Source organism: Eulemur rufifrons, chromosome 16 (assembly GCF_041146395.1).
Source record: "Eulemur rufifrons isolate Redbay chromosome 16, OSU_ERuf_1, whole genome shotgun sequence".
Classification (NCBI taxonomy): Eukaryota; Metazoa; Chordata; class Mammalia; order Primates; family Lemuridae; genus Eulemur; species Eulemur rufifrons.
Genome location: NC_090998.1, coordinates 30,018,601 through 30,032,354, shown reverse-complemented (window position 1 = coordinate 30,032,354; position 13,754 = coordinate 30,018,601). Strand labels below are relative to the sequence as shown.

Sequence of the window (13,754 nt, the reverse complement as noted above, 5' to 3'; positions counted from 1 at the left end):
TACATCCCAGGCACAAATCCCACTTGGTCATGATGTATAATTCTTTTAATGTGCTATTGAATTCAGTTTGCTATTCATAGTATTTTGTTAAGGATTTTTGCATTAACATTCATCAGGAATATTTGTCTGTAGCTTTCTTTTTTTGTGGCATCTTTGACTGGCTTTGGTATTGGGGTAATACTGGCCTCATAGAATGAGCTTGGAAGTATACCCTCTTTTTCAATTTTTTGCCAGAGTTTCAGGAAACTGATGTTAATTCTTTTTTAAATGTTTTTTTGAATTCTCCAGTTAAGCCATTTCGACCTGCACTTTTCTCTGTTGAGAGGTTTCTTGATTTCTGATTAAATCGCTTTGGTAGTCATTGGCCTGTTTGGATTTTCTTTTTTTTATTGATTCAGTCTTGGTAGATTGTGTGTTTCTAGGAACGTATCTATTTTTTCTAGGTTACCCAATTTGTTTGCCTGCACTTATTCATAGTATTCTCTTATACTTCTTTTAATTTCTGTGGCTTCAGTTGTATTGTCTCCTCTTTCATCAGATTTTAGTTATGCGAGTCATCTTTCTTTTTTTCTTAGTTCATCTTGCTAAGGGTTTGTCAATTTGGTTGATCCTCTCAAAAAACCAACTCTTAGTTTCTTTGAGTTTAGGTTGTTCTTGTTTTTTTTCTAGTTCTTTGAGGTATAAAGTTAGGTTGTTGACTTGAGAGCCTTCTTTTTTAATATATGCATTTATAGCTATAAAATTTCCTTTTAGTACTGTTTTCACTATATCCTATAAGTTTTGGTATGTTGTGTGTTTATTTTCATTTGTCTCAAAGTATTTTCTAGTATCCCCTGTAACCTCTTCTTTGATCTATTGGTAGTTTAAGAATGTGTTAATTTCTACATATTTGTGAATTTTCTAGTTTTCCTTCTGCTGTTGATTTCAAATTTTATTCCATTGTGATTGGAAAATATATTTTGCATGACTTAGCAGTGGTGTATCTTATGAAGGATGTTACGTCTTAATAAGTTTAAAATTATTGTAGAATCTATATAGAGACACTGGAGGATGGTTAGGATTTATTATCAGATCATTATGGCACCAATGGAGAGTACAAATTAATGGGGTACTACCCTAAGACCAGTCAGGAAACAAAAAACTGCGGTAATCCAAGCAAAAGTATAAAGGTATGAAATAAAGCAGTAGCAGATGAGATGGAGAAATAGTGAAAAATAGAGAAATTGAGGATGTTATCAAAACAAAACATGTGAAACAATCAACAAAAGGCAAAACAAGCAAAATAACACAAAAAACAAATTACTCTCTCATGTCCTCAATTTTAAAAAGGATTACTCATCTCTAATAATTGTCTTGAGATGATTTTCAGCTGTCTTGGGGATAATTTTTATTATTTTTTCTATATGTCACAAGATATAATAGAAGAATACAAGTATGAGAAACTGTCTCCAAAGCTGATCTATTTTGGTAACTTTCTCTTTATTTATTTATTTATTTTATATCAGCTCATTATGGGGGTACAAAAGTTCAGGTTATATATATCACCCATGCCTCCCCGTCCCCCCGAGTCTGAGCTTCAAGTGTGTCCATTCCCTAGACAGTGCACATAGCACTCATCATGTAGGTGTGCACCCCTCCCCTCCCCCCACCCCTACCTCTGTCAGATACCAAAAGACACCTACACCGGAATGTTTATAACTTTCTCTTTTGATGTAATTTCAATTGTATGTAAAAATTGCAGGAGCAGTCCAGAACCTCCTGTTTACTTTCAGCAGGAGCTAACTTTATCCTATTCACTTAATTATTCTCTGTTTCATATTCCAGTTTTTTTTTTTTTCTTTCCTGAACCATTTGAGAACAAGTTGGAGACACTGTTGGAGAAATTGTGCCTTCTTTCCTCTAAATACTTGACTGTGAATTTCTTATTAAGAATGTTCTCTTACCTAACTCCAATATGATGATCAAAATCAAAATGAGGAAACTTCACAATTATACAATGATGTTATATAATTCACATTCCTCCATATTCATATTTCAATAATTACCCCAATAATGTCATTATAGCTACTTTTCCCTAGTCTAAAATTTAATCAAGAATTACAATTTAATTATTTTATTCCTAGTCTCTTTTAGCATGGAATAGTTTCTTAGCTTATCTTTGTCTTTTCTTGGCTTTGTATTGTTTCAATAAACTTTTTCTTTTAGAATAGTGTTAGATTTATAGGTACACTGATTTTCATTAGGGTTAGTTTTTTTCTAGTGTATAATTCCATTGTTTTCTTTTGAATTTTCTGAATTCTTAAATTTTGATGTCTATTATATTAATAAATAGCTTATGCATGATTTTTAATATAGAATAACAATATTTGTATTTAACCTGGAGAATTTAGTTCATTTACATTTACTTGAGTAGCTATTCCTTTGGGTTCATTTCCATCACTTACTTAGTTCTTCTCATTTGTCCCATGCTTTCTTCTTTCTTTCATTTCTTTTGAATTGATTGTATTTTAAAAGCATAATTCCAATCTTTTTCTAACTTTGATGTTATAAACTACTTAAATAATTGTATTTTCTTAGAAATTTTTAACATATTTATCTCATTTATCAAATTTTGCTTATTCAGCCTCTTTACTTCCTTCCCGAACAATAAGAGAACATCAGAAAACTTCAGTTCTCACCCTGTTGATTAATGCTATTATCCTTTATATTCATTATTTTAGTTTTTAACATTAGTGTTATTTATTTATAGTCAATATTAAGATTTATTCATATTTATTATCCTTGGCTTCTGTTGTTATTTCTTCTTTCATCTCAGATCTTCCATCTATAATCGTTTACTTCAGTTTGAAGTCCATCCTTTGTAAATTTCTCAAGCAAAGATGATTGGCTATAAATTTACTTTGTTCTTATTTATATGAAAATATGTATAGTTTGTGCTTGTTCTTAAAAGATACATTCATTGTTTACAATCCTAGATTGACAATTATTTTCTTTCAATCCATTGAAGATATCTTTTCAATTGTCTTTCAGTTTCTAATGTTGCTTCTGAGTAGCCAGCTCTTAGTTTAATATTCCTATCTTTATAGTGCATCTGTCTTTTCGTTCTGGCTCCTTTGGAGATATGCTCTTCATCTTTGGTGTTTTTCTATGCTCTATCATGTGCCTATGTTTAAATTTATCTTTATTTATACTGCTTGGGATTCACTGGGCTTTCTGTATCTGGAAATTGAGGTGTTTCAACAGTTCTACAGGTTTCCCACTAATTGTCTCTTCCAATATTGCCACGCCTCTATTTATTCCTTCTCCTTGCGGAACTCTGATTAAACATATATTAGACCTTTTATATTTGCACTCTGTGTCTCTAAACCTCTTTGTAATAGCTCTCATGTCTGCTTTTCTATGCTACATTATGGATAATTTCTTTATATCCATCTTTTAATTAATTAGTTGTCTCTTCTCTGTCTAATCCAAACATATATGGTCAACTAATTTTTGACAGGGGCACCAAGAGGGCACAATGGGGAAAGGGTAGTGTCTTCAATAAATGATGCTGAGAAAACTGGATTTCCACATGCAAAAGAATAAAATTGGACCCTTACCTTATAACATATACAAAATCAACTTAAAATGGGTAAAAGACCTAAGTATAAGACCAGAGACTATAAAACTCTTGGAAGAAAACATAAGGGAAAGCACCTGGATGTTGGCATTGGCAATGACCATTTGATTTATTTCTGAGCTCTGTATTCTGTTCCAAATATTCTTAATTTTATAATCCTTTGCTAGTGACTCCTATTTCCCATTCTCCTCCTTAAATTTTAAATATATTGTGCATACTTATGTTTTGTATGCTATGCATATTTCTAATATTCTAAATCTGTGTTTGAATCTGCAGCATATTGTTTTGGAGATTCTAACTTATGGTGGGTGCATTTTTCCTTGAGTATTTTGTGTATTTTAAAATGAGCCTCATATATACTTCTTAAACTTTTAATGTGAGGTATTCTGAGATGTAATTTGAAGGCAGCATCTTCTGGAGAGGATTTGCATTTACTAGGTACCCATGGTCACTTAAATTAAACTGAATTCTTGGTTTAAAGTTTTGGTAAGTACCCAAATAAGCAGCAAACCTGACTAAGGCCTGAGTTATTAAGATACATTTTTTTCTCTTTCATTTATTACCAAGTTTTGAGACAGGGATTTATTTTATAGGCCCCTAAAGTGAATGTTTATTTGTTATTCGTGCTCCAATTAGGCAAGCTAATCTTTGGGTTCTAAGCTTTAGGCTGTGGGTTGGCTATTTATCAAACTCCCCACCTTGTGAATTCCTCTCTTTCTCTCTCTTTAATCTTTATTCCCTAAGTAACCGTAAAAGACAGGAGCCAAAGACAACATTCTCCAGCGTTCCATTCTGGTTATCTTTCTGACTTTCCATCTTCAGCTTCTGATTGGTCCTTGCTTTCTTGCCAAGTTATCTGAGCATTTATAAAGACCTCTGCTTTTTTATTCCGCATTTTAAAGTGTGTTCAGGTAGATCTCAGTCAGAATGTTTACTTTTCCATAATATTGAAAATATAGATCTCATGATTCACAAATGGAAGGAAGAGGGATAAAAGATATAGCTGGATTAGAAAAAATAACTGATTAAGGATGTTAAATCAGAGAATGATGCTAAAAATGATATATATATTTTAAGAAAAAAATGTGCAAAGTTAAATTAATTGAGCTCTTAATTACAAGGAACTAGAGAAAATGGAAGATCCTGACATGTACAATTACCTTGATTGAGAATAAAGAGATGGTAGAAATAAGCATTAAGCAATGCATGACGCCATATTTCATACTTGCTTATATACTGAACACCTGATACGTATAGATATTTAACTCTGTGTTTGTAAGAGGTATATGTCATGAATATTGTTCTTGTAGAGCTTATAATCAACTTGAGAAAATAAAAAGTAAGAATATGTGATTTTAACAGTTTGGGAATAATTAAGTTCTAAACCTTTTGGTACTAACTTTAAGTACAATAGAAATGCGGAAAAGACTGTGCTTCGTGTGAGGTTTTCTGGATAAGTTTTTTTAATTTTTTTTGAACAAATAGAACTTCATCTGGGGATATTGAGAGATGGAGGCAGAATAGGGAACAGTTAACAATGGTATGTCAGGGCATGGAAATGAAGACAAAAAAGAAATAAGCACAAATAAGTGATCATCTTGATGAAACAAGAGGGAAATAGTAAAATCCAAGATTTTAGACAGGTTTTAATGACATAATAAAAAACATGGAAACCGTAGGAGAAAGTTTTGTTTTACAGTCAGGCATCACATAACAACAGGAATAAGTTCTGAGAAATGCATCTTTAGGCAGTTTTGTCATTGTGTGAACATTATCATAGCGTGTACGTACACAAACCTAGATGGTGTAGCCTACTGGATGCCTAGGCTGTCTGGTTTGGCCTATTGCTCCTAGGCTGCAAACCTATGCAGCATGTTATTGCACTGAATAGTGTAGACAACTATAACACGTGGTAAGTATTTGTATATCTAAACATAGAAATAGTACAGTTAAAATTATGGTATAAAAGATAAAAAGTGGTATACTTATACAGGGCACTTAGCATGAATGGAGCCTGCAGGACTGGAGGTTGCTCTGGGTGAGTCAGTGAGTGAGTGGTGAGTGAATGTGAAGGCCTAGGACATTACTGTACACTACTGTAGGCTTTAACTTTTTGACTCTTCAAACGCAAACACATTGTACAGGTGCACAAAAAATATTTTCTTTCTTTATATCCTTCTTCTGTAAGCTTTTTTCTATTTTTAATTTTTTTTCCCACTTTTAAAACTTTTTGTTCAAAATTAAAACACAAACATGCACATTAGCCTAGGCCTACCCAAGGTCAGGATCATCACTATCACTGTCTTCCCTTTCCCCATCTTGTCCCATTGGAAGGTCTTCAGGGACAGTAACACTTGTGAAGCTGTCATCTATGATAACAATGCCTTCTTCTGGAATACCTCCTGAGGACCTACCTGGGGCTGTTTTACGGTTAACTTTTATTTTTTTTATGAGAAGGATTATACTCTAAAGATAAAAAGTAAAGACATAAACCAGTAACATAGTTGTTCATTATCATTATGAAGTATTATGTACTCTATGTAATCATACACGCTATACTTTTATATGACTGACAGCACACTAGGTTTGTTTACACCAGCATCACCACAAACACATGAGTAATGCATTGTACTACAATGTTATGTCACCAGGCCATAGAAATTTTTCATCTCTGTTATAATATTATGGTACTATGATCATATGTGCAACCCATTGTTTACTGAAATGTCATTATGTGGCCCATGACTATTACATTATAATATATTTTATTATGTTTTATATGTTAGATGATATTGGGATATTGAAGAGTCTTGAGCAGAGGATTGACATGGTTAAAGTGATGTTAAAAGTTTAACTGCATTGGGAAGTGTAGATCTATGGGAAAAATTAAAGGCTGAGACTAGGACTATCTTTTGTTAGGGAAAAACCCACCTATTAGTATGCTTTCATTTGATTATATAAAAAAATATAATATTAATGCATATTATGTAATATTAATATAAAATATTAATGTATGTATATTTTTTGTTATAGAGGAATTCCAGGGAGGAAGTGTGGTACCATCATACTTACAGCAGAGGAACTAAACTGTTGCAGGGTAAGTAAATACTTCTTTGATTTAAAAAAATATTTCTGATGCTTCTTTGAAGTGCTATTTCTGAAACTATACTTAAATAATTAATTTTCAAGTAACTTTAACAAAAGTGTTATACAGTTCTATAATCTGTGAAATATCCCTTTAGATAGTTAGCACTTTGACCAGAGACTATATTTCATAGTCTGCAAAGGATGATGAATTATTTTAACAATTTTTTTAAGGAATTGAAAGTATTAAGCTAAGACCTAAATCAACATTGTTTTTTAAGCAGTAGTATAATGAATTGCAGTTATACCAATCAGTTCAATTTGTGCAAAATTTTTTTAAGATTTATACCTTAATTCCGAAGGAATATGTGTAGTCACTTGAGTTTAGCCATTTGTATAACATACTTTCCCCTGTTTTTCCAATTGAATTACTCCAGAATTTATATTGATTTCATCTTTTGTTAGCTTGGGAAGCCCATATTTGAAGGAAAGACAAGCTGTCATTCCAACTGGGAATATGACTGCATAGAGTGCATACTCTGTATTTTTAGAAAATTGCTATTTTTGGTTATGATTTACTGATAAACCCATTGACTCATGTTCGATGATTTCACTGTCAGTAAGAAATGAGGTGATAGCTGTGACACTCCACATTGGACGTAATGATGGCTTGCTGAATCTGAAGTCAGTATCATCTGTTTAATGTGGTCCAGTGGGTCTCTGGGAATTGTTATTTCCGGAGGAAAAAAGTTTGTCCTAGATTATACCTCTAGGGCTCTTTATTTTTAATTGCTTGATGATGTTAGGAACAGTAGCTTTCCCGAAATACCAAAACCTTAAAACTTTGACATTGGCTATACTTTTTATTTAGAGAGCTATAGTTTATTATCTCCAGAGGTTTTCTTTTTTAATTTTAGATAAATACCGTGGCTTTATTTACATCATATATTTCGGCACAATATGGTCAGAAAACCATGTGATATTATTTTGCCAGCAAATGATAGAAACTGAGTATACGAAATGATTACATACTTTTGGGATTTCTGGGGCTGGGGAAACAGTGAAATAACAATAGGAAACCATAATAACAGGCTTGTGGAGAGAAACAAGAATTAGACACTAATATTAGAATATAAATAGCTAAAAATACATGCGAATTGAGGCCTTGTTCTTCTTCCTACCATAGTGTTGTTTGTCCCCCTGGGCAGGTCGTGGCCATCTCAGTCTCAGTTTTTTAACCTGTAAAATACTCAGAAGCTACCAACAGTAAAATGTTGGTAAAGACCATCAAAATGAGGTTGAGTTTTGGTTTTGCTATTAACTTGTACTTTGTCTTACCAAGTCACTTGACTACTCTGAGGTTTACTTTTCATATTTGAAAGGAAAAAAAAAAACCCAAATATGAACCTGTCACTAGACCATTTTAAAAAATCCTTCCAGCTCTGATAAACAACTACTGTAACATTAAATTTGACTATATAATGCATATGAAAGTATTTCGCATACACTTAAAATGCCTTACAAAAATTATATAATTATTTAAATGCAGAAACATTCCCTACCCTCCTATTTTTTAGTTAAAGTAGCACAATGATTTCTTTGAATTATATCATGTAATCTTCTTTTATACTTTTGCCTCTGAATTTATATATGTGTATGATAATATGTGTTTTGTATAATGAGGGAGGAAAGAGAAAAGGAAGGTCATAGACAATAAGATGCATGCTCTTTATAGTGATATTGACATGCTATTTTGTCAAAACCTTGAGCTCATTGAGATGGTTTTATGTAAGTACACAACGAATATATTATTTTCACTTCTATTTAAGAATACAATCAAGATACCAAGTGCATAAGTTGAGTATGGACTGGTGGCATCTTAAATATCTTCCATTTTCAATTCTATTATCTTGCTTGGAAGTACATTAAAAAATTCTTTTACAGCTTCCATGCAAATGAAGGGGAATCTATTACTTAATGACATGTCATTCCTTTTACTACTAAGTCTTTAAGAATATCTGGAATTATTTTTCAATGAGTCAACATAGATTTTTCATACTCAGAAATTATAGATGTAATGTTTTTGTCAATAGCTTAGAATCTTGTAACTTCATCTTTTTTTTTTGTAATTTCATCTTATGTTTTCTATGTTCTAATTCTGATTCTTAACAGCCTTATTGATAATCGGCATTGTTATGAATACTTATATACCTTTAAATAGTATTTCCTTACTATACTATTATAGTAGAATGCAAAAGTGTATTCAAAGCAATGTTCATAGTTACTTCGGAAGAAAATTTTCATTTGTATTTTGGGGATTTTTAAAAGTATCAGGCATTATCGTTTAGAATTTTGAATGAAATAATTTTAAATCCCCCATCACACCATACAAATCTACATATTCTTTTTTTAGAAACAGCTTGCCAATTATTAACTTGTGCTGTAAGCATAGGCTTTAGAGTCAGGACACCTAAATTTTAGTCTTGTCTCTTTCACTCTTCACCTGAGTGAGGTTATGTTCATGGAGCTTTAATTTATACATTTGTAAAATACTAATGTCTTTTTTAAAGCCAGTTGATTGAGTTATGATTGACATACAAAAGTCTGTACATATTTAATGCCTACAACTTGATGAGCCTGGAGGTAAGTATACATCCATAAAACCATCACTACGATCTATGCCATAGACATATCTAACACGTCCAATGGTTCCTCCCACACTCTTTATTTATTTTTTATTGTTACTATTTTTGTAATAACATTTAACATAAGATTTGCCCTCTCAGCAAATTTTTAAGTATGCAGTGCAGTGTTGTTAACTGTAGGCAACATGCTGTACGATAGATCTCTAGGGCTTATTCATCTTGCATAATTCAAACTTTGTACCCTTTCACTAATACCTGCCAATTTTGTCCTCTCTTCAACCCCTGGAAACCATCATTCTACTCTCTGCTTCCATGAATTTGACTATTGTAATTCCTTGTATAAGTGCTATCATGTGTAATAGTATTTATCTTTCTGTGTCTGGCTTATTTCACTTACAGAATGTCCTACAGGTTCATCCATGTTGTTGCAAATGGTGAGATGTTCTTTTTTGAGGCTGAATAGTCCATCATTATTTGTGTGTGTGTATGTGTGTGTGTATAAATTTTATATTTATATATAAAATTTTCATTATGCATTCATCTGTTGATGGACACTTAGGTTGCTTTTATATCTTGGCTGTTGTGAATAATGCTACAATGAACATGGGAGTACAGATATCTCTTCCAGATACTGATTTCAATTTCTTTGGGTATATACCCATTAGTGAATCAAATGCTAGTGCTACTTTTAAATTTTTGAGGAACTTTCATATTGTTATCCTTTGTGGGTCTTTATTGAAAACAGCCATTCTAACAGTTGTGGGCTAATATCTTATTGCAGTTTTGACTTACATTTCTCTGATGATTAGTGATGTTGAACAACTTTCATATATCTGTTGGCCATTTGTATGTCTTCTTTGGAGAAACATTTATTCAATTCCTTAGCACATTTTTTGAGTTGATTATTTATTTGCTGTTGAGTTGTAGAAGTTTCTTATATATTTTGGAAATTAACCCTTTATGTTATATAGTGTCTTAGTCCATTTTGTGTGGCTATAAAATAGTACCTGTGACTAATTTATAAAGAAAAGGAGTTAATTTAGCTCAGTAATTTATAAAGAAAATAAGGTTTGTTTAGCTTAGCATTCTGCAGGCTGAGAAGTTCAAGGGCATGGACCTGGCTTCTGGTGAGGGCTTTTGTGTTGTGTCACACATGGCAGAGAAGGTCGAGGACAAGCAGACACGTGTGAAGAGAGGGAAGCCTGAGGAGCTTTGTAACAATCCACTCTCAAGGGAAGGAATACATTCCTGAGAGAACTAATCCAGTCTCATGAGAGTGAGAACACATTACCCTGAGAACAGCACCAAGCCATTCATGAGGGATCCACCTCCATAGCCTAAACATCTTCCACCAGACCGCACCTCCCAGCACCAACACACTGGGGACCAAATTTCAACATGAACTTTGGTGGGGACAAACAAACCAGATCCAATCCCAGCATACTTTCTCCCATTCTGTAGTTTGCATTTTCATTCTGTTGATTGTTTCCTTTGCTATGCAGAAGATTTTTACTTTGGGGTAATCCCATAAGTCTATTTTTGCTTTTGTGACCTGTGCTTTTAGTGTTATATCCAAGAAATAATAGCCAAGGTCAATGTCAAGAAGCTTTTCTTTTATGTTTTCTTCTAAAAATGCTGGTAATATTCTTAATACCTCCCCCAGGTGGATGGTGTGCAGGAAAATATTTGAGAGGTGTGTAAATCATAAATTTATACAAATATCTATTTTTAGTGTGATAATCCTAATTAAGTCAGCTTACTATGACATAGTTGTATCAAGTGTAACTTTTATATCTAGTCAAATGCCAGAGTAAAAACTAATGTAGTTTGGGAGTCATATTGGGAATGTATTTTCACTCAGTATTTTAAAAGTAGCTTGAAATTATCCACAAAATGTATTTTGTTTTCATTGATTGATTCAGTGATATTTACAAAATGGCTATAATATACCTGGAATAGATGCTTGGAATAGAGTAGAAAGGCAAAACAAACAAACAAACAAACAAACAGAAAAAAAAAATCCCCAAAACATTAAAACTGCCACGATAAACAGCCCTGATCTTTGTTGTTAATGAACACATAGTTTGTGGGAAAGACATTAATCAGCTGACTATGCAGGTAAAATATGTCATGATATGTGCCGAATGATTAAAATATATTATGAGAGCGCAATGGACATCTAATTTTGTTAGGGAGGGTTCACTGCAGACCTCTTTGAGAAAGTGACATTTAAGCTAAGACTTAAAGGAGTAGTGGTTTGTCAGTCAAAGGTATGTATGAATTCCAGCAGAGTGCACAGCTTGTGTGCAGTCCTAGGGTGGGAAGGGGCTGTGTATGTCTGCTGCATGATGGCCAAGGGCTGGCAGTCGGGGATGACTGAAGTGCAATTTTGCAAATGAAGGTGGAAAAGGCCAGTCAGAGCTCATTTGAGGTTGGCCTTTATAGACCATGTTAAGGATTCTGCATTTATCCTACATGCAAGGGAAAACCTCGAAGCGTGTTAAGTTGTGAACAACACAATTTCTTTCATGTTTTAAGAACCTTACTGCCTTAGTCCATTTTGCATTGCTATAAAGTAATACTAGAGGCCGGATGATTTATAGAGAAAAGAGTTGTATTTGGCTCATGGTTCTGCGGGCTGTGCAAGGAGCATGGTGTCAGCATCTGCTTCTGGTGAGGGCTTCAGGGAGCTTCCAGTCATGGTGGAAGATGAAGGAGAGCAGGCATCACAAGGCAAGAGGAAGGAAGCAAGAGAGAGAGGAGGAGGTGCAAAGCTCTTCTCAACAGAACAACACCAAGCCATTCACAAGGGATCCGTCCCCATGACCTAAACACCTCCTGCCAGGCCTCACCTCCAACAATGGGGATCAAATTTCAACATGAGATGTGGAAGGGACAGGGAGGAATGTCCGAACTATACCACATAACTCTGTCTGTTAAATGGAGAATGGGTTGAATAAAGGTCCAGAAGTGAAAGTGGTAGAAAGGAATAAATGCCACCGAATATGTCTGGGTAAGAGATAAGATTGGCCTGGACTGAGTTAGTGGCAATGGAGCCAAAGATTTGAAAAAAATGTTAGAGGTAGAATGGTGCACTTTGGTGGTGGATTGGATAGCAGGTGAGGAAAAGGGAAGAGACAAAGATCACTTCCTTGATCACTTGGGTGTATAACAGTGCCAGTAACTGAGCTGGGAAACTTATAGGAGAAGCAAGTTTATGGATAAACATTAGGTGCTTAGATATGAATGTGTTAGAAGTGGCTGTGAAACATCGAAGTGGATTTCCTCATAGGAAGTTCTTTATACTGACATAGAGCATCTAAGAGAGGTCTTAAAAATCTATCAGGTGGGCCGGGCGCGGTGGCTCACGCCTGCTAATCCTAGCACTCTGGGAGGCCAAGGCGGGAGGATCATTTGAGCTCAGGAGTTTGAGACCAGCCTGAGCAAGACCAAGACCCCGTCTCTACTAAAAAAATAGAAAGAAGTTAGCTGGACAAAGAAAAATATATATAGAAAAAATTAGCCAGGCATGGTGGCGCATGCTTGTAGTCCCAGCTACTCGTGAGGCTGAGGCAGGAGGATTGCTTGAGCCCAGGAGTTTGAGGTTGCTGTGAGCTAGGCTGATGCCACGGCACTCTAGCCTGGGCAACAGAGGGCTACTCTGTCTCAAAAAAAAAAAAAAATCTATCAGGTGGCATTAAGCACAAGCGATAAAAACAACAACAAAACAACTTTGTAATGATATATAAACTCAATTAGATTTATATGCATCAATTAGATATATATAAATTAGATTTCTTCTGTGCTTAATACAGATGGAATCTCTGCTAAGTTATTAACCTGGGTAATTGCAAAAACATATTTTTCCCAAGGATATATAATTTACTGGATTGAAAGAAATCCTTATTTTGAATCTGTAATTCATTTTATGAGCCTTAACGAACATAATTTGAAAAACTAGAACTTAGTATTAAGTTTACCAATGGTCATATGAAAATTCATGCTTTAATAATAATAACTCTCTTTGAAGTTTTATTCACAATCTATTTGAAATATACACATCTTATTTATCTATTATGCATTCTAAGTATATCAGCATGTTTCTTGGAAGTTAGTGTTTTGGTCCAGGTGCCTTGGGAAAATGTGTTAAAAGAAGTGATTTTTTTCTGCATCAAGAACAATGTCCTTGGAATGTTCCGTATTCTTAGAAAGCCACTCTCTCCCAAGGGTGTTTTAATATATGTGGAATTGAAAGGACATTCAAAACAAACAAAACAGCCCTTCCTTCTCAATCGTGTCCTTGATTCTACAGTTTGAACATCCAGGATTATTCTTTCACTGCTTCCTTAATGGGTACCATAGAAACTTTTGATCTGTATACCACAAGTCTGAAAAGAAACATGATT

The 13,754-nt window shown here is 33.9% G+C and overlaps 1 protein-coding gene across 4 annotated transcripts in view; it reads left to right on the top strand.

Moving 5' to 3' along the window:
- Positions 1-13,754, top strand: part of CPNE8 (copine 8) — a 228,374-nt gene that overhangs the window by 86,366 nt on the left and 128,254 nt on the right. For all 4 annotated transcript variants that reach the window (XM_069489292.1, XM_069489289.1, XM_069489290.1 and 1 more), the window contains one exon: positions 6,653-6,716. In XM_069489292.1, the coding sequence (XP_069345393.1) occupies positions 6,653-6,716 (64 nt within the window). The remainder of the gene's footprint in view (positions 1-6,652; positions 6,717-13,754) is intronic.